Source organism: Colletotrichum acutatum (assembly GCF_030867785.1).
Source record: "Colletotrichum acutatum strain CBS 112980 chromosome Unknown BDZ83scaffold_13, whole genome shotgun sequence".
Lineage (NCBI taxonomy): Eukaryota > Fungi > Ascomycota > Sordariomycetes > Glomerellales > Glomerellaceae > Colletotrichum > Colletotrichum acutatum.
The window spans coordinates 322,919-347,827 of record NW_026849007.1 but is presented as its reverse complement, the minus strand read 5'-3'; the positions used below and the strand labels follow the sequence as shown (position 1 = coordinate 347,827).

The window sequence follows — 24,909 nt, the reverse complement described above, 5'->3', positions numbered from 1 at the left end:
GTCTTCATCCAAAGTCCTGCAAACCAACACACATGGCTCTGACTTCCGGCCCTGCCACTGCTCGATAATTCCCTCGCCCTTTCCTCGCCGAGACGGTCCCTCATCCCTGGCCCACCCCAAAGCCACGATGCCTCGCTCTCGACCCCCGACGACGGGCTACGAGCGCCTCGCTCAAGCCGATGCCCTCTCCTCCGACTCCGAAGACGACGACCCTCTCACACAGTCATATGCCTCCCTCCAGCCGGCCTCGGCCCCTCGCTTCGCACCCATCACGCAACCGCGGCCCCGTTCGGGCATGACGACCCCCAAACCAGCGCTAGCCGGCCCTTCCAGACCTAAGAATCGCCGTCGTGGCGGCAGCAACTCGGGTGTCGACATAAAAGCGATCAATGCTCGATTAGAACGATGGGCCGATGAGATCGCCAGCCGGTTCAAGCGCACAAAGGGGCGCGGCAAGACGGGAGATGATGAACATTTAGAGATTCATCATTCAGTATTCCAAGCTCCCGAGGGCGTCCGGCCCATTACCCCTGAAGGCCTGGCTGCGCCGCAAGATGTCATGTCCAAGTCGCAGTTCGAACAGATCGTGGGCAGTGTCAGACAGGCCATCCTTCAGGGCACGCATCCTCGAATGATCGCACAGGGAAGTTCCGGCAGTTACTTTGCCCGGAATACGGAGGGCAAGGTCGTGGGTGTCTTCAAACCCAAGGACGAGGAGCCGTACGCGGCTGGCAATCCCAAGTGGAACAAATGGATTCATCGGAACCTGTTTCCTTGTTGCTTTGGGCGAGCATGGTATGATACTATCCATACAGTACCTCAGGAAGCTCCATGGCTAATCGCATCGCAGTCTGATTCCCAACCTTTCATACGTCAGCGAAGCGGCGGCATACACGTTAGATTGCCAACTGCGCACCCATATGGTGCCTTACACGGATGTCGTCTGGTTATCCTCAAAATCCTTCCACTATCCGTTTTGGGACCGTCGCAGCTTCTATAGAAAGCAAAAGCCACTTCCAGAAAAGCCCGGGAGCTTTCAGGTTTTCTTGAAAGGTTTCAAAGACGCCAATGTGTTCCTCAGAGAACACCCATGGCCAGACCAGTACTGGTCCGGCTTCAGGACCAACGATCCACATCGCAAACGTAGGAGAAGGTGGGCAGACAACTGCCGGCCGAGCAGTGCGGCAGCCTTGGATGACATTGAGAGCGACGATGAAGGCAGCCGGGAACGGCTACCGCCAGGTCCCGACAACTTTGTGTGGACCGAAGGCTTGAAGCAGTCATTCCGTGAAGAGCTCGAGAAGCTAGTCATTCTAGACTACATGATGCGCAACACCGACCGCGGCCTGGATAACTGGATGATCAAAGTGGACTGGAGCACACAGCAAGTGTCGATCGTGTCGGAGCCACTTCAAATGAACACAGAAACCGCTTCATCGGAAGAGAGCGGACCTCGCCCGGTAGACTTGAACCAGCGACCAGCAGCAGAAAGCCGCTCCTCATACCCTTACAGGACGCAACAGCCCATGAAGGCGTCCAGTCCCAATCCAAGCTCACAAGATCCTAAGATAACGATTGGTGCTATCGATAATTCACTCTCCTGGCCCTGGAAACACCCCGATGCATGGCGAAGGTATGTGTCCCTTTAATGGTCCAATTCTCCTCTTCAATCTGTACCACATGAACAGCAACGCGCGTAGAAAGGAATGCTAACCGCCCATATCATACAGCTTTCCATTTGGCTGGCTGTTCCTTCCCGTTGATCTGATTGGACGGCCGTTCTCGCAGAAGACGCGAGATCACTTCCTCCCCCTCCTGACCTCAACGCACTGGTGGAGCCAGACACAATTGGCGTTGCGGAAGGTATTCCAGCTGGATCCCGACTTTCAGGAAAAGATGTTTGCTAGGCAGATCGCAGTCATGAAGGGCCAGGCATGGAATGTGGTAGAGACGCTCAAGACACCGGATCACGGCCCTCTAGAGCTCACCCGGCGCGCCAAGGTCTGCGTTTGGGACGATCTTGTCGACGTGCCAGTTGCAGTGCCCATGCGGGTAACGTCCGCCGAGATGATGCGCGAGGCAGAGCTCCGACGCTCCATTGACGAGGGCGACATTGGCCAAGCCAACACGTCTGCTGCACCTACCCACCGCGTGGACGAGGACCTGCTCGGCTTCGCTAGCCCCCCGGCCGACATGCCTCATCCGGGCAGGTTTGAGCTCGCTCTAAGCCCGACGGGCGAGGGAGCCCAATCACCGGACGAGATGTCCATGAGCGGTTCGGGCATACTGGCGTCGTCTGCACCGCTAGGTAACAAGGACACGGCGTCGCAACGGCCCAGGTTCTCGGGACAATCGCACCGAGAGAGCTACCATGGCACGCGCGCCCTCAACATGTATTCTCCCGCTCGTCAGCAGTCCCAGCAGCAGCAGCAGCAACGGCGGTACTCCTTCGCGACGCCAGCTGGACGGCGCAACAGCGGCAGCATCGCGCAGCACCTGTATGGCTCGCGCCGGAGCATGGAAGAATATGACGAAGAAGACGACGTTGAGGAGGGCGACCTGGGCTATGCGGCCGCCGAGGGCATGGAGGGCAACCAACGCAAGGTTATTGTGGAGAGGTTGGAGCCGGTGAAAGCCAGGAACCCGGTTTTCACCTGCTGGTGATCCACACCCATCCACTCGGGGGGCTGCATCGAGCAAAACATTACGGGGGGGGGGGGGCGGCACGGAGTTGGAGAGGAGTTGGAGCTGGGTTATCGGTTGGTGGGGTCCCTTTTTCTTTCGCTCCGCCTGCGGTTGTCCCATGCAAGGGAAGGGGTTCCGGGGTGGAGAGGAGGAGGAGGAGGAGTCGAGAAAGTGGTGTTTTCCCCCTCTCTCTTCCTCATTCTTTTTTTGTTTTATTCCCACTTGCTTGCTTTGGGGCGGTTATTACCACCGAGTACGAAATAGGGGAGCCAGGGGAGGAGTTTACTGGGTTCAATTTCGGATCGTATGTCTAGAATAGTTGACTAACCCCCTCCTCTTCCTCTCCTCTTTCTGCGCATCCCACCTTTCAGCGCGTCAGCACAGAAGAGAAGAGAAGAGAAATCATGATACACATGGCATTTGGTGGCGTTTGTTGTGCATTCGTCCCTTAACTTGGCGTGGCTGGGCACATGAGAGAGGGAGAAAGAGAGAGACCTCGAGTCGCAGAGACAGACAACACGAAACCAGACGGCGGATAACAGCCAGAGACATGATGAGGGAGACATATGATGACAACACGACACACTACACAGTATCACACAACACGCGAGGAGAGACGTGGGTCCCCAACAGGCCGCAGAGTCAGACCCATGGTCAGAAGAGGAGACAGAACTCTCAAAGGACATTGTGAGATGAACAAGGGTTGAAGGGATAGGCGCAGCTGTGAGCAGAAGACGAAGGAAAAGCAAAGAATAGGTGAGGCTAGGTATGGGCCGTGAAGTGAGGGGAGAGAGAGAAGGGGGGTTCATACCGCAACAGTTGCATCCGTACCTACATTTGCTATTACTGTTGATCCTTTTTTCCCTTTTGCGGGAGGTTGGAAAGAGGGTTAAGGAAAAAACAAGAGGGCGCGCATGCAAATGACCTTTTTCGGCAACTAAGAAAAAAGGTCCTTTTTTTGGCCCTGGGTTGAATCAGGCAAGGATTTCCAACTTGGCCTTGTCACCTTAGACCTACATATCTGTACCTTTTCGCGCGCCCATCCGGTTCAGGGGATGGAGAGAGGGCTTATGCGCCAACCGGCGAATTCTCGTAATTCCAAACATGGTACCGAAGGAAGAAGGAAGAAGCAAATATACAGAAAGGACTTACCTATAGAAATCCCAGGTGTTCACGGCCCGGCCAGAAGCCGCGAGACACCTTGTAATGACACGTTTTGCAGGACGAGGACGAAAAGAGACAATGCGTTGTGTTGTGCCACCAGAACAGGAAGTGACTGCTCAGGTCACACAATAGGAGGCCTAGTTCGACGGTTGGGACGATAACGGTCCGCTCTCGACGAGTTGCGCCGGTTGTCTCTTGCTGCCAATGCTCTTTGAAGCTTGTCAAAGATAGGTATTCGAATCCTCTCGAGGTTGTCATCCATCGGTCATCAGTTGTGATCCCAAGTCGCGTTTCATGGAGGAAGAATATGGCGGAAGCGGCGCTGCCGCTTCCCTTCGTCGTTGCTGGCCTGGAGGGCTGTACGCAATACACGGTAGGTATGTGTGTGCGTGCGTGTGAATGTGTGTGTGAATGTGCCAGGGTACCGCCCAGCCCGTGATCTGTGCGCGCAAGAATAATATTATAGGAGGGGTGGGCGTCGGTATTACGTCCAAATTCCGCATCGTCGGTAGATGGCAGAAGAGATGAAAGAGGAAAAGTCGATTCATGTGCTCATGGCCGCAGTAAAGCCGCAGTGGCAGCCGCAGCCGCAGCCGCACCTTTCATCTCTTTCCTATGAACACCCGGAAAAGAGAGTGCGGGAGGTAGGACTCGCCGGCTCGCAGGACCGGCACCGCGCGCTCCATGCCTTTTCAGAAGGTCAGCTCGCAACACCATGGTCTTCTAGAAGCATTGTTACCCCGTCCTGGTGAAACGACAGAAACCTGGTCCTTGGATATGCTCTCCGTAGAACCGGGGGCCATTGATAGACGATTGGATCGTAGATGGCAGGCAACGCCGCTCGTCATCCAGGATTCAATAATAGGGGGAACTCAGCTGGGTATCTTTGTATCGCAGTGTCATGGTATTAGTCCGTAAGCTGTGGTCCGGTCAGCAAGACAGGGGTCGTAGGGGGCCGGTTGACCTCGATAAGGGGGACGATTATGCCCCAGCATCCCGTCCTATTGGAACCCGAGAGTACGGTTCTGTTCGAGAGCAAAATGAAGACGGAGGAACGAGCAGGGTGTCTTTCGACTAGGGTTCCCTGCTGGCGGGAATGAATGTGACTCCTAATCGACAGCCAACTCATCCCCCCCCCCCTCTCTGCATGGGAAGAAGAAAACCCGTTGAACGAAGGAAAGAGAACCAGACCACAGGCCAAGTTTCTCTCATGTCGGGTAAAGTGAGTTGTGGAATACTGTGTATGTGCGGATACGCAGATGCATGGTCCGCAACCGTGCAGGCGAGAGGTCACGGTCAACGGCCGCCAAGTCACGCTCCCTTCGATCTCCTCTACAGACACCTGCTTGTTTCCATCAGACTCGTCAAAGTTGAGTGGCTGGAGGGATCATTACACACAGGAACAACCTATTGAGCGATGGGCCGAATGCTCCCCTCTGACGTGCATCGTCTCTGGCAGGCTAATTTCTTGCCTGAATCCCCGATGCAGAGGAGTGTCTTGCGTCAGTCGATAAACAACAGCTACCCTTACTTGGGTAGCTGCTCGGTAAACGCATGCGCAGGGAAACCATTTCGTTCGAGTTGCCGAGTTATGGATCATAGCCCTACTCCGAATTCTATACCGTGGCCACTTGCTAGGTAAGCCTGTGGCTACCTAGCAAGCCATAAGCGTCAATTTGCCAATTGCTTGTCGCGCGGCATCCCGGCCGTTACAATGTATTGAGAGCCGCCCTATAACCGGTCTTGCTTGTTGTAATGACATCGTCTGCCGTCCTCGGGGTCGCCTCCGGGCCATCCGCGCAACATACTCGGCAATTCCATCTCCCCAAGCATGTATTTGTCTGCAGCCTCTCGCACAGCTGTGACTTGGTCTGGGAGCTCAGGCAGGTCTGTATCGAGGCCGGACACCTCTGTCTTACCGCTCGTCTTGATGTCAAGAATGAACGATCAGGGCCGCGGTGGGTTGGTGAGTTGCCTGGCGCCCAGCACAACCACAGTATGTCGTCGTCTCAAAGAGTCTCTCCCTTTGCTTTTTACCCGTCCGCCATGCAATGCATCTGAACCCGTTGGTGCAAGGGTTGCAGAGTGCAGCGAGTACGTGGCCGCCGTGGACAGGCATGGTGCTCCCAAGCACCAGGATGTGGTTTCCCCCGGCAAGGAAGGGTTGTCGACCCTCGCTCCTCGGTTCCCAAAGAGCTGGAACCAGGAGAGTTTTGTGGCTCGCGTCATCGCGCCCTTTCCCGAAACCCCACTGTCCGAGCCAGCAGCTACCTAGTCAGCCAGGCCAGGCTCTCCTCTATGTTAGTTTCAAACCTGCAGAGCGGCCCGCCGAGGGGTTCGTTCGTTGAATTGGCCCAGCCAATTTCTTCTTCCAACCTTCATCAAAATCACCCCCGCCCAGGAAACATTGTTAGCTCAACCTCCGTGAGCTCTGCTGCTAAGAGTGTAACACGCCTGCCAAACAATTAGTCCAGGGTCAGAAGGGATGAGATATTGATGGAAAGGGGCCGAGAGAGGGAGTGAGATAATTAAACCTTCATCAGCACGTACCCGAATACGCCAATGTGTCAAGACGCGCAGCAACACAACCCACCAGCAAAAAGCCATGCCCCTACCTATATTTTGCAGACCGTTGCCTGTCCCGTGCATATTGTACCGCCATCCGACCGAATTATTACCATCATGGTCTCGGGGAGGTGGTGTGGTGGAGGCCTGAGGTCGCAGGAAGCAGGCATGCGTGCTGAGCAAAGTAAAGATCGATGTTTCTGTCTGAGGCGCCCGTCTCCCCTTTCTGGCCGTTGTCGTGAGATACGGGCCTGGCGCGGGTCTCACCTTGCTGGCATCAGTGCAGGTGATTGTCTGCCTTGTGTGTGAGGATCAGACCATGAACTCCGCCTTTGGTCACTGCCCGGCTGCATATGACCCTAGCCTGGTTAATGCCAGACAGGTAAAGCAGCATGACAGTTTTCCCGTCTTCTTGTCGTACGAGATGATTTGCCTCGGACGAGGTAGCAGTCGAGTCGCAACTGTGTGCTCTTGGCCTCCCTTCTTCTATTCGTCTCCGGGTCGTGCAAGTCGCGAATGAGCCTAACGACACCGAGAAGGATCCAAGTCCGTGTTCTCGGGAAATCTCAGCAAGTGGAAATCGCGGGTTATCGAGAGAGACAGCAGAAGTGGTGCCAACGTAATCCCTAGTCCAATTCTGCATCCTATCGGGAGTTGTGCAATGCTGCTCCAGTTCGACCTCCCACCACCTGTAGCTGCTGTGTCTTCATGCTCAAGCCAACGACCGGATCCTTGGGACATGTGAGCCGCTGGAATTTGAGTAAAGCTGCGCGTGCGATGGGAGCGGATCGACCATGTAACCCCTCCTTTGAGTAACGCTCCTTTCTTAGTGAGTTTGGGGGGAGGGGTTGATCAGGAAACAAGGGATGGAGAGCCGTGTTTGCTGAAGAGCTTCCCATAGCCTGGGCACTGGCTGGGGGGTTACAGCAGGAATTCGTGTGTTGGGCCCAGTACTCGGGCCATGCAGTTGGTCTCAAGACAACATCCACCACTAGGCTTTGTCGTGGGTCTGGGTGCTCTAGTTGTAGCAGCAAGCATCGGTATGTTCGCCCGACTCCGGGGTGGCGGCGGTGAGCCGCTCAAAGAAGCTCAGAAAACTCATCGTCCTAGGTTAATAGAGAAGCCACATCCGACCCTTTTGCAGCCTTGTGGGATGTTGGTCTGTGATGGTGCGTCCCGCTAGACAACGACCAGGTCGTTCAGGAAGACAACCGTCTACCTGGCTTCCGGAACAGCCTCTGAAAGGTAAGCTACGGTTAACGGGATCCATGGATCTGGCAACTGGTAAAAGCGGTGTCCAAGTTGCCAGGATGGGTTGGGACCCGCTGCCACACCCGCCTTATACCACTCAATGGCCTGGGATTAGCACGTCTTGGTTGTCTGCCGGCCCCATTCTCGAATTTTCGTGTGTACAGGGGGGTCCGGGGCCAGCAATAACAGCAGAGGACATATCCATGTCACCCGAAGACTGCCTCATCCGCACCGCACCGCGTACCAAAGGGTACCGAACAGGCTCCCAACTTTTCCAGTGAAGGTCATGGTGTACTAACCCAAGATCGACAGCGACGTCGTGGGGTGTAGAAAACAATGGCCGGCCAATGTCGAGTACCCTTCGACTTGACCGATGTCTCCACCTCCGACGTAGTAGGCAGTTAATTTTATGTCTATTAGACACGACTGCCGCCTTCGTGAAAACCCCTGTGATTCGGATATGGCTCCTTTGACGGACTTTCGGGTTTCGTTTGTGGGCAGTGCTTGAGAATTAGTCCTTGCCTTCCGTCCCGTCCTGGATCCCTAGGAACAGCGCCTCGTTGGAGCAACGTAACCACCACATACAAGCTCTAGTTCATCCCAATATCGAATTCCAAAGGCAAACTTTGGACGAAAGACACTCAGTCTAATCGAACTTGTTCGTAACAAGAGTTATACCATTGTGGTTGTCGACATGGCAAGGTATTGCTGAAACTCATCTCCTCTTGCGAAGGATTCCTGTGATCGCTAAACCACTCTCAGTGATCCACAGACAGTTCCGTTGGATAACGCCTTCCTGGAAACAATCACGTACCAAGGTAGAGAGTACCAACGATACGCAGTTGACAATGGAGCATACTTCGCGCCGATAGATGAGGTAGGAGACATGCCGCCCCTGAAGACACCACGCCTTGCTGAGTGTATTTTCCAACCCGGCTGTAGGACGAAGTTGAACGCTTGCAAATGATGCACGTCGTACTCTCCATAGTATTCGAAAATCGCCTCCTTTTTCCACCGATCACCAGGCCCCGGCGAATTCTCGAATGCGGCTTTGGAGCCGGCGACTGGGCTATCGACGTTGCACAACAATACCAGAACTGCGAGGTACGTGCTGTACACACTCAAGTCCTACTCCTTTCGCGATTGTACGATAGTCGGCTTCCGTGCCTTTGACGCGTTTTGCCGGTAGTGGTGGGATGACCGAACCAGCCAGCCGTTCGTATCCATCGCCAACGCGACGGGGTGTCGTCTCCCCCTTCTGCGCTTGTTCATGTGCAGAAGACTCCATGTTTTCTGGTTAAGAGGACTACAGTTCTCTTTGTCTCATCCATATCATGATGGCGAGTGACAGGAACGGATTTATCGCCTCACCGCTCTGGGTGCCGCTGCGTTAGCAGTACTGATTTTGTCCGATAGGTGGTAGCCATCGATATCTGCCCACACATCTGGCCCGACGAAAGCCAGACGCCGACAAACTTGAACCTGCAAGTCGATGACCTTAACAGCAGGTATGTCCCCTGAGGGGTCTAGGGCGCAGGCTGGAGCCTCAAGTGCCCCTGGCTCAGCTGACTTGGCCTAGGTTCACCTTTCCATCGAATCATTTCGACCTCGTCCATAGCCAGATGATGGCAGGCGGTATCCACTCGAACCGATGGCGAGATTACCTTCGAGACATTCATCGCGTCCTTCGGCCAGGTGGTTGGTGCCAAATGGTGGAGATATACTTTAATGCGCAGTCAGACAACGGAACGTTGACTCAAAGTAGGTCGGATTCCCTTCTAGAGATTGAGCCCACCATTGACCGCCTGCTGTGCCAGATCACGCCCTTCGTAGGTGGTCGAGACGATACCTGGATAGTATGCAACCATACAAAGACCCCAGGGCGCCGATGCAGATGCAAAGCTGGATGCAAAGTGCTGGATTCGACTCGGTGGAAACCCAAATGATCCCTCTCCCGACTTGCGGCTGGTCAAATGGTATTGAAACCTCGAAACCGAAGTGCAGAAATTTTGACCTGATTTTCGACTAGATCCGAGGCAGCACCAAATCGGTGTGGCTAATAGAGAAAATGTGAGGAGGATGCTTGCGTCTCTGGCGATGTATCCCATGACAGAGTTCCGAGGGTAAGAGAAGTTTCCTTTTCCCGTTTTCTGCAGTCTTTAACGCTGAGTTCCGATCGATTTGAACTGACTGGCACTGCAGAATGACATCCCAAGAGTTCCAAGTCTTGGTGGCTCAAGCAAGGAGCGAGGCTGATAATCCGGCGTTCAGGGTGAGTTCCCTACCCCTATAATGTTCGTCTCTTTTTTTCGAGTGGGAATGCCTACTGACATTCAGGCCACTCTCGGCGGCTCTTTCTAGGCGTATTTTCCAATGTAAGTGACTCCCAAGTTGTCCAGCCGCCCAATTTCCTACGATTACTGACTTGTTGGCCCTCAAGGTACGTTTGTATAGGACGAAAGGCTCGTCGTTGAGCCGAGTAGATAAGGGCCATATGATGTTGTTGCTTTTTTCAGAGCAAGTTTCGTATGGTGGCGTAGAGCGTTGTTTCCCAGCCAGGATTTGATGGGCTTTTTCTTTTGGACAGGGATTACGATAATGACGATGTGACGGCAGCAAATACCCCGTGTCTAGCTCGCAATCCTATTTGATCAATTCGCTATTGTAGTGCTTGTTTGCTGTACGATTCTTCGGCTTTGGGGATTGTATGACGGAGTTGTGAGAGCTCATCTAAAGCTGCCCTTTCCGTACCCGCATCATTACTGATTCTCGAAAGACAGTCATCGATGGTGTGGCAGCAGATAAGTAATGTACGGCGAGCAAGGTTTAAGTCGCTTTGCAAAGAACGTGGACTCGTTTCGACTGCCGACTGGTTGTTATTGTTATCGAAATGAGTCGGAAGTGACAAGGGGAGACTAGTTGTCGATGACTAGACGGCAAATAGAGGGGTAGAGAACGGAAATGGATGCTGTGGATCAACGAGGATGTTGTTATTCCTGTCTCAGGATAAGAAGCACCTTATGCAAGGCAGACATCGAAGGGAACATGTCCTGAAGAGATAATGTCCAGAGGTTGAAGCCGAAGGGATCAACGTGTAGTTGAAAGAAAGTGAGGCGCATGTGGAGAGCGGCGGAAGCTAAGGCAAGTGCCTTATTGGATGGTGGTGGGAAGGAAGAAACGGGAAAGACGACGGCGGCTTCCCATGCCCATGTTCAAGGCAAGGAAGGTACCTGCCTACTTTTGACGTAGGTAAGTACCGTACAATCTGAACTTGCCTGAGGTGGTGTGAACGTAAGGTAAGTTGGTATGGTAGGGCAAGGTAAGGGAAGGTAAGAACCCCCCCCCCCCTCCACGTTGATCGATTTGGAAGAGACGTCTTGAAGGTGGAAGAAGTGAACGTGTAGGCTCAAGGGGCCAGGGGGATGGCACGAGTTCTTGTTCTTCTACCTTCTCTGGACGGATACCTTACCTTGTTATCCGCTGCTGTTGCTTTATTTGTTCCACGTTGGGTTAGATTGGAGGGAGGCAAGACGCCAGGCCTCGCCAGGAACGCAAGAGGTCTGCATGGGCTTTTACTCGCTACCGTCTCCTCGGGTTCTCGGTGAGGACCGAGGTGGACTGCAGACGAACAACTCACGTCACATTGAGCCTGCACAATCTCTCACATATACACAAGTTACAACACCACCAGAGCTGGGCACATCGAACCCATGTCAGAGCGGAATGGTCTGTCGAGTCGTGGCTTGACTCTTGCGTCCTTGACAAATAGAGAAACGGAATCCACTTTCATCTGAAGATGAGATAATTTTGCTGGCGCCATGCCACATTTGCCGCCTCCGCACTCGCTGCCGCCCTTACAAGTTCCACGCCAGCATCCACGCCAGCGTTCAAGCCAAGTTCCACGCCGGTGAGTGCCCAGAGCCCTTGCGCCATCTAGAATCCCCGGCTTCAGAAACTTCCTCCCTAGCATGATCAGGAGCACAGACATTTCGGCTGACGATTCCTTCTTGGCCGAGTAGATAGATGCTGGGGCAAGCTGCAGTGTTCGGATGCGGATACCGACACTGCCCCTGGAATGCCACAATGCCACAATGCCAGGGACATCAACTGAAGCTGCCGCGATGATGAAGCATGCAACGGTCAAAGTTTCTATGCATGTCGATCCGATGGACGCACAACCCCCTTCAGCTTGGCTGGCAGATTGACCACCGGGGCCAAATCGACATTGGTGGCAGCTGCTGGAACTTCGAACCTGGAACACCCGGTGGATGTGATATCGGGAAGCTTTCGCGGATGCCCCGACCCTTGTTTCCTGCAGCTCCCCTGATCTTCGGCACATCAGGTGATTTGGGCCTCGGGGTTTGCATAGGCTTCGCAATCTCACATTACTTCACAAAAGCTTCAACTGATCCGCGACTTATCACCCAAGACGACCATCGACGGACCGCGTATCCTCATTTATGCGCGCATCAATGGCTTGGAAGTTGGAATACCCGCGAGATTCCCTGAACGCATAAAGTGTGCGACTGATTGTGCCATCCGAACCATCAGGTCTCATTGTACCTGTCAATCTGGCATCTGCATCTTCAGCCAACATGATGGTACCCTCGAACGGGAGAATGCGAGGAAACTACTGCCAATAGTGTATCCAATATGTCAAACACTTTTATTCAACGGCCCCCCCGCCAATGCATCCTCACGGACGCTACTTCCAGACATTGGTGCCACTTCGCGCCACCTGTGGAGGAGAGGATCCGGGGATGTTCCTGCTGCAGTGGACCTGGCCAGAACAGCCAACCGTTGCTAACCAATCAGAAGCTGTCCCGAACATTTATGCATTTTGAGAGCTCCCAGCAGTAACTTTTTTTCTACATGACTGCAACTGACATAGCAATAGCTTGGCGACTGCATTGTACCGCTACCTCATTACTGCCAGAACGACACAAAAACCGTGTCATTTGAGGGGAAAACGTCAACATCTCTCGAACACTAAAGCCTAGACAAACGAAAGTCCTCCCTCCATTCACAATGGCCTCACGAACGTCAGTCCGTCTCGCCCAAGCCCTCCGGCCCTTGGTGCCGGGCTGCGTCCACCCCCTCCGGACGACGATCCGTTTCTACTCCGATGCCGCTCCGGCCCAGCCCAAGCTCCTGGCCACTCTCAAGACCGACCTCAAGACCGCCATGCGTGCAAAAGACGCTCCCCGTCTCTCGGTCCTCCGCTCCGTCCTCTCCGCCACCAACAACGCTGCCAAGACAGACTCCCCCATCGCGACCGACGCCCAGCTCGTTGCCCTCCTCCGCAAGACGCAGCGCGCCACCCAGGACGCCGCCAAGCAGTTCCGTGACGCTGGCCGCGATGACCTCGCCGACAAGGAGGACACCCAGGCTAAGGTCATGGCTGAGTATATTGCCAACAGCGGCGTCGTCGCCGTCACCGAGGCCGACGTCCGCGTTCTCATCCAGAAGGCCATTGAGGATTCCATCGCAGCGGGCAAGAGCGGGCTCGGGGAGGTCATGAAGCTCATCAACAAGGCGACCCAGGACAAGGACCTCGAGGTCGAGAAGAAGCGTATTGCCGAGCTCGTCAAGGAGGCCCTCAAGAAGGATTAGAGGAGGAGAGAGGTTAAGGTTTCGAATCATATTGCTGTAAAAAGCTGTACCAATCTGTACCAACAACAATCGTGTATCATATCTGTATACCCGGAACGAAATTATGGCGAAGAAGAAGGGCGCCTGGGGAGAGAGGAAACATCTCTTCTCTTGGATGATACTGAGACGAATAAAATAATGTCACTGTACAAACATCACGGCACAAAATGCCCCATTAAGTGTACGCATGCTGATACCTCGGACGGGAGCTCAGACCATGGTCAATGTTTGGGCTTAGCAATGAGAGGCACAACACTCGATCCGTGGTCTTGGTATCTGTCTAGCATAGGTTTTGAAGGGCTCAGTCCCTCCGTATGAGCTGGCCCTTTCTCTCTTATCCTCTCTCCCTCTCCCTCTCTCTCACACATGCGCACACACTCCTTCGACTTTTCCGCAGTACTTGAAGCTACTAGGCACCCGCCATTCTTCCCATCCCCGTTGTAACGCCGCCAGAAACGCCCGCAAAGCCATGCGCCATGCCATGAATCTCTCTCTTTGGAAACATTAAAAAGACGTCTTTTAGGAGTGGAGAGAGGGGGGTATGTTTCTTTTCCTTTACGCAACGCTATCGTCCTCGTTTCTCAATCCCGCATACTCGGTCCCCTGGTTCGCGGTACTCAACCTCGCGCAGAGACTCAGCAGGACGACCGTCTCCGTCGCGGCGTAGTGGTTCAGCGCGTCGAGCAGGATCTGCAGGTGCCTGCTGAAGTTGCCCTCCCACTTCTTCATAATCTCAAAGAGGTTGCTCACACGGGCTTCTTGCTCGGCGGCGCTATTACCACCGCCCGCCGATGAAGTCGAATCGTTGTGTGAGGTGCCGCCCGCGCCTGGCCCGGACGAGGGCTTCTGCGTCCTGACGGCCTGGAAGGCGCGCCATTGGTCTGCCGTCATGTTGGGCGGGCGCGTGGCGCCTGAGAGGTCTGGGTCGGCCTTTTCTAGCTCGCGGGAAAGCCAGTTGGAGTAGGTTGCAAAGACTGTGCAGGTTTGCATGAGTTTGGAGTGGATCTGCCCGAGGTTCGCATGTTAGCTGAAGGCTGTACCAGGCGCGACATTAAAAGTGGTGGTAAGAAGGAGAAAAAACATACCCTGAGAAGCTTGCTGTTGGTGAGCATGCACTCTTTCAAGCACGTATCCAAGAAATCCACATGATCCTGCATCAGCTCGTCCACCGTCCGCGTCGGCGTTGTGCCCCCCGGCGCTGTCGCCTCCTGGCCTTCCTCGCCCACTTTGAGCCGGGACATGAACTTTGCCCAGTTGGGCTCAATGACCTCGGCCGTGCAAAAGTACAGCAGCTGCTGCACAAAGACGAGCATGCGCGCGCGCAGCGTCCACACGCGGCGCTTCCAGATCTCGAGGCCGCGCGAGGAGCTCTTGTGCGACCACGTCAGGCCCGAGGTCTGCGAGTACCACGTTGTCGAGAGCTGGGACTCGAGGTAGCGCAGCGACAAGAGGTACCGGAACAGCGCCTGGTACCGCCACACGGTCTTGCGGCTGATGACGAGGGAGACGGGGAAGGGTACCGTGTAGTCCAGCTGGAGCGACGTGAAGCCGATGGCGTTCTTGTCGTTCTCGATGGGCTGCTGGTTCGCGAGCGGCTGCAGCGTCTCGCCTTGCTCGATGCCCGTGATGTTGACGACCCGCTGCAGGGATTTGACGAGCGTGATCTCGTTCATCTCCACCTTGACGTCCTCCTTGAAAGGGTCCAGCGAGACGACGCTGCCCGGCTGGCGCAGCACCAGGTCGAGCAGGGACTGCAGCTTGCCGGTGTTAACGGACTTGACAGGCTTCCGCAACTCGGACGTGCCGAGCTCGAGGAAGTAGGAAAAGTAGTCGGACGGGTCCAGGAAGAAGTAATGCTTCAGCGACCGCAGCCTCATGGGTAGCGAGTGCGTCGTGAGCAGCAGCTGCATGAGGGACTCGTTGGCGTGTGCGTACGCATTGTTGACGTTCTCCAGGAAACGGCTGTCATCAAATGACGTGGGCACGTCCTGCACGACCTTGCTCACATCTACGCCGCCGCATTCCCTGACGACGTTGAGATACTTGCCCGCCAATAGTACCTTGTCCTTGACACCTTCCAGTTGAGGGGGAATGTCGTGCTCCCGGATCGTGTACCGTCGCTCCCAGTACTCGTCCGTGTAGTCCTGCTCCAGCCGTTCTCTCCGAATGCTCTTCTGCTCCTTGACCAGAAACTCGGCATGCGCGTCGTTGATGCTGCCGTGGTGCAGCCACTCGTTGAGCATCACCATGTAAGGTTTACTTGCATCACGCAAAAGCGACGTCAACAGCGCGCGCGCGGCCGGGTCTCCGGACATGGACTCGAGCCTCTTCGTGATGAGACCCAACACGACGCCGCCTTTGCAAATCTTCTTGCCCGAGCCCGGGACCAGGTCGCCGCCCTCTCGCAGCGACTCGAGTATATTCTCAAAGTCGTCTGCGCTATCGCTTTCCTCTTCGTCATCGTCGTCTAGGAGCGCATTCCTCTTGAGCAAGTCGTGCGCCAGGGAGTATAGATGCGACATCATTTTGCTTGTCGGTAATGTGTGGATATTCAAGACATGGAGTGTAAAAGTCTCGTTGGTTAGGAACTGTGTCTCCAGCTGCGCGATCATGATGAGGTAGTCGTGCAAGAACTTCCTGATGGAGGCGCAAAGAGCGTGATTGACGGCGCCAAATTCCTCTCTACTTTGCACGTCGATGAACATCTCGAGGGCTGAATAATACGTCGCCATCTTCAGCATCGACAGCGTAAGGTCTTGCAGACTAGGATCCAGGCCCGGCAGTATCCTGAATGTGGGCCCCGACAACCGGTCCCTCTCCTCATGCGGGTTATACGTCTTTGCGAAGCGGATGTACTGCCCCTCGTAGCCCATGAAGACGAAGAGGAGATCCTCCAGCATCACCGCCTCTTGCGCTTCGAGGGATAGCTCGTTTAGGGGTTTCGGTTGTTGAGGCTGCGGCGCCTGTGCCGCCAACGGCGGTATGGATATTCGACAGGCCAGGGGGGCCGATGTGTGAGGTAGGAGTGTCGCCTCTGGGTTCCAAGGTGCTACAGAGTTGTTTAGTTAGACGCCGTAACTACTCCCAACACCAATGCAATCGCATTAACTAACCTTGCGGAGTGTCAGCCTTGGCCTCCTTGGGCTTCGCCTCAGCCGTCCGCGACTTGGCCTCGCCGCTCTTCCCCTTATCGCCTCCGCCCCTCGCGGGGCTCCTCGTCCGTTGCGTCATGGTCTCGCGCTCCGTCACATACGTCCTCTCCGTCCGCCTTTCCTCCACACGCCTGTCGTCGTGCATCCTGCTCGTAGCCCTGGGGTTCCCCGACGCAGATCTCTTGTGCGAATTGCCCCCAGGCGACGCCTCTCTCTCCCCCCTCTCGCGCTGCTGGTGGTGGTCCCGCTCCCGTTCACGCTCACGCTCGCGCTCCCGCGGCCGCTCTCGTTCCCTCTCTCGTTGTCGCGCATCGCTCCTCTCGCTGCGCTCGCTCTTGAAGCTCGTCTGCCCGCTACCTGTGCCCGTGCCGCTCGCCGCTGCGCCTGCTGCATTCATGCGTGCCGTTCGTGAAGGTCGGTCTTGGTCGACGCCGGCGGCTGAGCCGTTTACGCGCCGCTCATGGGTTGAGACCCTGGTGGTGCCGGACGACATATCGCCGACTGCATCTGAAGTGTGGGAGCCGTCTTTGAGGGGTTTGGTGTTATTCTTATGACAAGACGTCGACTCGGCCGTGATATTTGGAGGGGTTTGGTGGTGTTTTTGAGGTATTCGTTGCTTGGTCTTGCGGTTTGTGGTCTTTGTCTCTCTGCCCCTCTATCGCAGAGTCGCAGTCTTACACTCCGCGCGTGAAGGTGGGTTGGGCACTGCGTACGGTACCTTAGCTATACTCAGGTACTTCAACGCGGTAAAGGGCCATTAATCTCGAGCGCGTCTAGTCGGAAAATCCTCGCGTGTTGTTGACCCCGGTCCCGGATGTGGTAAACCTCCCCTGGAATATTCCGGGTTTAGCGTTCGGAGGGACGGCAGCTGTTGGAGGGGGATCTGGGAGTGGCCAAGATGACCAATCATGGAGCTTCAAGCCAGAGAACAGGGGGCCCGGGGCCCGCTCCAATTGCTGAGGTGCTGGGCCACACCCCCGTGCGCCCCCCAAAGGGAACCTGGCCACTGGAAGCTTACCTAGGTAGTGAGGTGCGGCTGCGTAGGCCAGGTGCATGCCTAACCACGCCTGCCATCTCAGCCTTCCACCGTCACCGTTTGTTACCTGGACCTTCCTCCAAGCTCCCCCTCCATTCATCCACACCTCAATCCAAACCACCCCCATCCACGCAATCCCCGAACCACGACGACCTCAACCCCGACGACGTCCAATCCATTGACCCTACCGACCCGAATACCCCTCATTTCCTTCTAGGATCAACACACACATAACACCGCCAAGATGTTTATGGCAAGATCTGAATACGGTAAAGCACCTCAAACTAAGCAACCCCAGCTTCTCCTCCCCCTCGCCAGAGAGCTCTCTTGTCTAACATATCCCCTCCAATCCAACAGACCGAGGAATCAACACCTTCTCCCCAGAGGGCCGCCTCTTCCAAGTCGAATACTCCCTCGAGGCAATCAAGCTCGGCTCCACGGCCATCGGCGTCGCTACCGCAGAGGGCGTCGTCCTCGGCGTCGAGAAGCGCGTCACCTCGACCCTGCTCGAGACCTCGTCCGTCGAAAAGATTGTCGAGATTGACCGCCACATTGGCTGCGCAATGTCCGGCCTCCAGGCCGACGCCCGCTCCATGGTCGAGCACGCCCGCGTCGAGTCCCAGTCCCACTCCTTCAACTACAACGAGCCCCTCCGCGTCGAGTCGTGCACCCAGGCCATCTGCGACCTCGCCCTCCGCTTCGGCGAGGGCGCCGAAGGCGAGGAGACCATCATGTCCCGCCCCTTTGGTGTCGCCCTCCTCATCGCCGGCTACGATGAGGACGGGCCCCAGCTCTTCCACGCCGAGCCCAGCGGCACCTTTTACCGCTACGACGCCAAGGCTATCGGTTCCGGCTCCGAGGGTGCGCAGGCTGAGTTGCAGAACGAGTACCACAAGGTGAGTCTTTCCTCTCCCCAACCCAAGGCGCTGACACGTTTGTTCTCTCACTTGGTGCCCCGCCGACTCTCTCAAACAAGCACTAACACACCCTATTAGTCCCTGTCAATTACGGATGCCGAGACATTGGTGCTCAAGACGCTCAAGCAGGTTATGGAGGAGAAGCTCGACTCGAAAAACGTCCAGCTCGCGAGCGTAACGAAGGAAAAGGGCTTCAGAATATACACGGATGAGGAGATGGCCGCTGTGGTGGAGAGACTCCCTGCGAACTAAAGGGAGGGGGTCCGTGGTGTTTGAAAGAGGATCTAGGGTGTAATTTTTTCGGTCTCGGCGACTCTGGAAAAAGTGAAAGAATACACTTGAATGGGGGAAGAGGTAGAGAGCGCGAAAAAGAGAGAAAGCGAGAGACCCAGAAATCACCCGATTACGAAACTTGGGAACTTGACGTCTAGACGAATTTCGCCTCCGAAAGTGTATCACTATTGTACTCAACGTGACGATGGCTTCGTGCTTTGGATTTCATCTTTGGTGTGATGCTGTGAATGGGCATAATGTATCTATAAAACTGAGGGCTGTGACGTCTTTCCAAGACGTTACCTAAGTTGCGCCTCCACCTGCTGACGCGGATGCGTTCGTGCTCACGCTTGTATCAACGCTTATGATCGCTCAGAACACTGGCTATGTTCCGTCGGGAGTCGACGTCCTCTTATCCCTCATCCTTGATCACCAACCTCTCCATCTCCTCCTCCACGCTAATCAGACCGAGAGCATAAAACGCCCTCTCCGACTTGGCGACGACGAGCACCGTGTCGTCACTATCGAGCTGCTCGATCCGTGCGCCAATCCGCCGCGGGTTCGACCACACGGACGGCGGCACCACAGTCTGCAGGCTCGGGTCGCGCGCGTACGGCGGACCTCGGCCCATGGCCGCCGCCTTTTTCCACCCGGACTCGCAGCCCTCGGCGATCTGCCGCGCCGACTGCCAGCCTGTGAGGCGGGCAATATCGTGCATGCGCCTGACGATCCAGTGGCGTTGAGCGTCGCTTTGGTACTGTGGACCGTGTTAGCAGGCGTAATACATACGAAAGTTAAAGGGGAATTCGAAGAGTGTTTCTTTGAGGGAGAAAGTGGGCAAAACAAGGGGCAAAGATAGGGGCTTCTTCTTACTTGAATAGCACTGACGAACAGACAGAACGAACTCTCAATCAGCGCCGCGCCAACGAGGGTGCTAATCTCGAGCACATTGCTACAATCGTCCGTCAACCCAGCCGCAATGCGACCAATCTCCATGGCGAACTTGGCCGTGTGCTGCGCCTGTATTCCCGCGGCGATCATAGCGGCGGGCGGCATCTTGGGATGCGCGCGGTAGAGGTGGATGAGGCCCATGTAGTAATTCATCCAGATGCCCGCCACTGAAAAGGTGCGGTACTGCAGCGTGGGACCAAAGGGTGAATCTCGGCGGTCGGCATACTCGGCGCCCAAGGGCTGGAATTCGGGGCCGAAGCGGGATCGGAGCATCTCAAAGGCCTCACGAAGGGAGGTCCACTCGCGCATGGCAGCGTCGGCGGCAGCGTCCGAGTCAAGGTCGTCTTCGTCTCGGGCGTCGGGCGGTGGCGGGGAGTCGTCGCGCGGGGGGCTGAAGCCCATTGGCAGCGTTACTTTTCCGAGGTTGGGGAGCATACCCGGGAACATGGGCGGCGAGCCGCCGGGACCGCCGGGACCCATTCCCGGTGGCGGCCCCATTCCTGGCGGCGGTCCTCCCATCATGTTTGGCGGCGGCATACCCAACGGGGGCCCGCCGGGAGTCCCACCGGGCATCCCTCCCATCATCCCACCGGGAGGCCCTCCTCCGTGCATGCCCGTTGCCATTCCCGGCGGCACTCCCATCCCTGGCGGCGGCCAACTTTGCCCACCTCTCGGTGGCCCACCCGCACCTGGTGGTCCTCCATGTGGTTGTCCACCATCCGGCGGTCCCCCGTGCGGCGGTCCTCCAGGCCGTCCGCCAGGGGGGCCTCCTGGAGGACCAAAACCCTTGAAGGATTTCCGTTTTCTCGGCAGATCCTTAGATGCGAAGCTGCACAGGCGTCCGAGCAGCAGCATGAGATGGTCGTACGTCCCGTATCTTCTATTTGTCAGCCAAGTCGTACCTCACATATGGCGACCATGGGTAGACTTACATGGCCTCAAGTCGGCCCATAGGTGCTCGTGGCGGACATTGCGTCCAGTGCTGGTAATCCATGCTGTATTTGCTTGTAAGCCAACAGACTGCATCAGTATCCAGATTTTCCAAAACTTACAAAGGTTTCCCTCCGCCCAACATGCTTTGATACACATCCATCTTGCAGTACCACCAGTACAAATCTCTTAGATGTTCGTAGTGCTCGATATCGCGGTCTGTGTAGTAGTGTGGAGATGGCTCGTCGTCCTCGTATGAGACGTGCTGGTTAGTAAGCTTGCTGAGGAAGCCGAGATCGAGATCATCAAGGTCGTGGCTCATCATGTGCGTGTTGTCGTGGCCCATGTAGAAAGGGTCCATTGGCTGGTTTTGGCTCTCTTGGAACAGCGCCCTCCTGACCTGTTTCAGCGGCAGAATGTTCTTTGTCATTTGCCTAAAGGGGATCTCCCTAATCAAGAGCCTGGAGCCAAAGAGATGGTTGCACCACTTTGTGTGATCCGAGTTCCAAACCTCAAAGTACCCAAGCAAGAGGGAGGCGGCCAGCGTTGCTGGAGACGTTCTCCTCTTAGGGCTCCGTAGATTCTTTGCGATCCTACGGATGGCAAGGTGATAATGCTTCATGGCCGCTGTCGGCGGTATCTGCTGTAGCTTGGCGATCTGCAAGGCGCCCAATGCAAGCATTGCCTGCAGGAGGGCAGGATGTGTAAATGATATAATGGGAAATGTGTCTGGTCAAAGGTTAGTCAAGGGGGGAAGCTCAAAAGTCGGAGTTCCATCATCTTACAGGTCCAGATGTTGTGTCCTGCTTTAGGCACGGAGAAGTTGTTTGTCAACTTTGAGTGGTCGAAAGGATGTCGCTCGTATAGCGACATGCTTGGCCCCGTGACGTTGATGAAGTGCCAGAACAAAGCAGCAGTTCGCTCGTCATTGAGTGGTGAATTGTTGGGTGTAGGTATGTACGATGTGAGAATGGTCTCGTCAGCAAAGGCAGAGAAGGACCTCATCTTAGTTCCAAATCCATCCCAAGGTCCGTCGTTCCGGCTTTGCACTAGTTGGCCGTACGCGCTCTCCTCGCCCATGAGATCTTCGAATGCGTCCTCGGAGTCGGGCATGGAGGCATCGTCGTCCGAGCATGGGTACTGGAACTCTGCATCCTCCACAGGGTGATCCATCTGAGGGGCGGCACTGGCGCTGGGATACACATCCATATCTTCCACCCGCGCCTGAGCTCTCGGCGGCTGCTGTCTCCATGGTTCTGTCGGACTGTGGACAAACGCGCCACTGTCTGTGTTGGGGCTGACCAAGTTGCTTTGTTGACCACCAAATTGCGGCTGAAATTGACTAGCTGGTGAGATGATGGAAGAACTTGAATGCATGTGTTGCTCGCCATGCGGGAACTGGTTGAAGTCGAAGGCACTAGGAGGAGGGGCCTGGTGTTGAGGCTGACCGGAAAAGCCTTGACCAAAGGGAAACATCGGCTGGCCTTGGAAATCTAGATGTTGCGGCGGCTTAGGCGCAATCGGTGCCAGGGGAGGACCATTGATGGACTTGGGTGGCGGGTTGGGCAGTTGGTTGAATGACTGGTTCGGTGCCTCGGGAGGATAAACAATAGGACCATAGCTGCCATTGATATTAAATCCGGCGATGGGTTCTTTGAAAATGACACGCTGATTGTACCCTTCGCAGTGCCTCTTGGACTTGATGCAGTTGTTACAGATGGGCCGCCCTTCATCGCACTTTATGCGACGTTTGCGACATGCTTGGGAGTCAAGTCAGACGTCGAGACCAAGTATAAATATGAGTAGGGGAGGCCAGGAGGAAAAGAGGTGGATGGAGGCTAAGGGTCAGAGTTGGGGTTCAACACATGGAACATACTGAGACAGCCGGTTTTCGTCCTTTTCCGCACATTTGCTTTCTCTTTCTTGCGGTTCGCGTCTTCATTTTCATTGTCGTCGTTATTGTTGTTGTTCTCCAAGGTCTTGGACGGTGACTTGTCGTCCTCGATGACCACTTCGGCGGAATCCATCCTAGTAGATGCTAATGCGCTACGAATAAGATGGGAGTTTGCGACGCGGCTCTTAATCCATGAGTATATTGACGGCGACACACTGCATTGTCTGGTAGTAGTCTGTAATTCTGCGGCGCGGTGATATTGCGAATGTCTCGTCCCTGCCAGTGGGAGGGTTCCTCTCTGAGATTCGTGTAGTAGTCTAAGGAAGGTATCGTGAAGCTAATAAGAATGGTTACGAGACAAGCCAAGTTCCGAGGCTTGACCCGCTGTCGAATTTGTGAAAGACTACAAGTAATCTTCTGAGCCACCAAGCTTCTGGTGTGTTGTTGAATGGTCTAGCGGCAGCGCAACGAGACACTGTGGATAGTTCCCGTTTCTTGTGCGCGGCACCCGGATCGAAGGAGAGAATCAAGAGGACGCAGGTATGGGGTCCCAAGGATGTAGATGAGTTTTAAGCAGCCATAGATGGTGGAAGGAAGTGAAACAGGCCGGTGCTACTTTGTCTTCGGCGAATGGGTTGTCATGGGTTAGACAAGATGCATGGTCTCGTGGGGTAGGACGGGGGGTAAAGGAAGGGTAGGGATGTCTGCAGCAGTTGGGAGAGAGCGAAAGAGAAGGTGAGAGAGGAGGAGGAGGAGAAAGTATCCGTCTCTTTCTCACGACACGAGGAACGACGATTAGGTATCCATAGAGAGAGAGTGTGTGTGAGAGGGACAGAGACAGTGAGATGGAGGCACTTGCCCACCCTAGACAGGGAAGGATAGACCAAGGAAGAAGTAGAGGTCCCAAGGCAATGTATTGTGCCTTGAGTTAGGGTATCTGATTCGAGACTAGAGAAGACCAGCGTGGGGAGAACAGATGGACCACAAACAACGGGGGAGCCGCCAAGCAGCAAGTACCTTCTCTTTGGACTAAGAGGAGGCCGGGATGACCGGGGTTGATAAAAGGACGACGAGGATGGAAGCCGGCACCTAGGAAGCAGTCATGGTTCAGTATCCGTACCTTAGTGTGCCTTATTGTCGTGACTGGCGAGTACTCCGTAAGGCAAGGTACCTTACCTAGGTGCATCAAGAGAGGTACAGAACTACCTCTAGAGCGCTGACCGCTAGGGCGAGAATGGAGAACAAGATAAGAGTATGTGCGTCTCGTCTCTATCGTGTGTCTCCTGCTCCTGAGTTGCCTCGCTCGCTCTCTCATTCTCTTCCTCTCATTCTCTTCCTCTCTCTCTCTCTCTCTCTCTCTCTCTCTCTCTCTCTCTCTCTCTCTCTCTCTCTCTCTCTCTCTCTCTCTCTCTCTCTCTCTGACTCTGTGCCTTTCTCTGGTAGGCGCGGGGGACAGGGGGGTCATGGAAGCCGCCAATGTCTCTCCTGCTGCTATTGTGACGAGAGAGAAACATTAGAGAGATAGAGAGAGAGAGAGAAAAAACGCACCAACAGTTTGTATGGGATCGCTCCCGGGACTTGGGTGTACTATTCGAGGGGGGAGCACAAGAGAAGAAAGGCGCAGCTAGTGAGCCAGCCACAGCAATGACGGGGACGGGGGTACCCTTGAGTTATTCGTGGATCATGTTGGTGGTGCGGCAAGACGACGGGAAGGGAGGAAACATTACGGTGGCTTGCGGACGCCGCACAGCATTGCAACACAGCGCAGCACACCCACCTCTTCCCGCTGGCTGGGCTTGGTCTTTGGTTCTCTTGTTCAAGGTCAGGTTCCATCTGGTACTGGATATCCCCTGTTGCTGGTGCTAAGACACTGGCACCGAACTGGACAATAACCTGCAAGGTGAACATCTCAGCACAGAGCATCTGTACCTCGTACGGAATGGATACCTTGTCCTCGGGCAGGGCAACCAGCCGCAGGAAAAGATTGCTTGCTTCTTTCCCATTTCCATTCTCCCCGTGGCGTCAGGAGGGCATCAAACTGCCACATCGGAAGGGGGCGCAGGGTGGTAGCAGTCAAGATGGTCTAGCTTCGAAGCTCCCCGCCGTCATGATTCTGACCAAGGTTCCGCGCTAGGGTGATGCGCTGCTGCACTGCTGCTGGGCCCGCCCAGGTTTAGGCCGCTTAGGCCTTAGGGTCTCTCGGTTACCGCTGAGAGAGGGGCCGAGGGGCGGCGGGCAGCGACGGCGACGTATTTTGTGGTGTACGAAATACGGCCACCTCCTCCTTTCTTCCAGGGCGGCAGGGCCCAGGGGTCTGTCACGTCCCGGATGACAGCCCATCGGTGGATATAGCGCGCGGCACTAATTAAGGTAAGGCCAGCTAACGTGCCTCCGTCGCTCAGGCAGTCAGCCTACACACACAGTTGTCGTCTGTCGGTA

The 24,909-nt window shown here is 55.4% G+C and overlaps 8 protein-coding genes across 8 annotated transcripts; 5 read left to right on the top strand and 3 right to left on the bottom strand.

The window, feature by feature from the left end:
• Window positions 1-127: 127 nt before the first annotated feature.
• BDZ83DRAFT_569050 (phosphatidylinositol 3) lies at window positions 128-2,664 on the top strand (the record flags this gene model as incomplete). Its single annotated transcript, XM_060504144.1, has 3 exons — window positions 128-795; window positions 851-1,633; window positions 1,731-2,664. The coding sequence occupies 3 exons, from the start codon at window positions 128-130 to the stop codon at window positions 2,662-2,664; spliced, it is 2,385 nt and encodes a 794-aa protein (XP_060369196.1).
• Window positions 2,665-3,617: 953 nt separating this feature from the next.
• Window positions 3,618-4,057, top strand: BDZ83DRAFT_69015 (uncharacterized protein). Its single transcript, XM_060511303.1, has one exon. The coding sequence runs from the start codon at window positions 3,741-3,743 to the stop codon at window positions 4,008-4,010; it is 270 nt and encodes an 89-aa protein (XP_060369195.1). The 5' UTR covers window positions 3,618-3,740; the 3' UTR covers window positions 4,011-4,057.
• Window positions 4,058-7,724: 3,667 nt separating this feature from the next.
• Window positions 7,725-9,958, top strand: BDZ83DRAFT_716580 (UMTA methyltransferase; the record flags this gene model as incomplete). The annotated part of the gene is made up of 8 exons (XM_060511860.1): window positions 7,725-7,728; window positions 8,442-8,542; window positions 8,608-8,769; window positions 9,082-9,173; window positions 9,245-9,426; window positions 9,483-9,641; window positions 9,695-9,788; window positions 9,868-9,958. 8 exons carry the CDS (start codon window positions 7,725-7,727, stop codon window positions 9,956-9,958), a joined length of 885 nt encoding a protein of 294 aa, XP_060369194.1.
• A 1,326-nt stretch (window positions 9,959-11,284) lies between these two features.
• On the bottom strand, window positions 11,285-12,161 carry BDZ83DRAFT_68996 (uncharacterized protein). The gene has a single exon (XM_060511300.1). The coding sequence runs from the start codon at window positions 12,002-12,004 to the stop codon at window positions 11,342-11,344; it is 663 nt and encodes a 220-aa protein (XP_060369193.1). The 5' UTR covers window positions 12,005-12,161; the 3' UTR covers window positions 11,285-11,341.
• A 532-nt stretch (window positions 12,162-12,693) lies between these two features.
• BDZ83DRAFT_748588 (Yqey-like protein-domain-containing protein) lies at window positions 12,694-13,278 on the top strand (the record flags this gene model as incomplete). Its single annotated transcript, XM_060513637.1, has 1 exon — window positions 12,694-13,278. One exon carries the CDS (start codon window positions 12,694-12,696, stop codon window positions 13,276-13,278), a length of 585 nt encoding a protein of 194 aa, XP_060369192.1.
• A 594-nt stretch (window positions 13,279-13,872) lies between these two features.
• On the bottom strand, window positions 13,873-16,548 carry BDZ83DRAFT_648126 (Spc97/Spc98 family protein; the record flags this gene model as incomplete). The annotated part of the gene is made up of 3 exons (XM_060510152.1): window positions 13,873-14,322; window positions 14,403-16,366; window positions 16,431-16,548. 3 exons carry the CDS (start codon window positions 16,546-16,548, stop codon window positions 13,873-13,875), a joined length of 2,532 nt encoding a protein of 843 aa, XP_060369191.1.
• A 1,201-nt stretch (window positions 16,549-17,749) lies between these two features.
• Window positions 17,750-18,674, top strand: BDZ83DRAFT_748586 (proteasome A-type and B-type; the record flags this gene model as incomplete). Its single annotated transcript, XM_060513636.1, has 3 exons — window positions 17,750-17,774; window positions 17,863-18,401; window positions 18,501-18,674. 3 exons carry the CDS (start codon window positions 17,750-17,752, stop codon window positions 18,672-18,674), a joined length of 738 nt encoding a protein of 245 aa, XP_060369190.1.
• Window positions 18,675-19,021: 347 nt separating this feature from the next.
• BDZ83DRAFT_68875 (uncharacterized protein) lies at window positions 19,022-23,000 on the bottom strand. The gene is made up of 6 exons (XM_060511288.1): window positions 22,453-23,000; window positions 21,362-22,336; window positions 20,699-21,305; window positions 20,579-20,641; window positions 19,569-20,523; window positions 19,022-19,452 (listed from the first exon to the last, which is right to left on the bottom strand). The coding sequence occupies exons 1-6, from the start codon at window positions 22,601-22,603 to the stop codon at window positions 19,108-19,110; spliced, it is 3,096 nt and encodes a 1,031-aa protein (XP_060369189.1). The 5' UTR covers window positions 22,604-23,000; the 3' UTR covers window positions 19,022-19,107.
• Window positions 23,001-24,909: the final 1,909 nt, after the last annotated feature.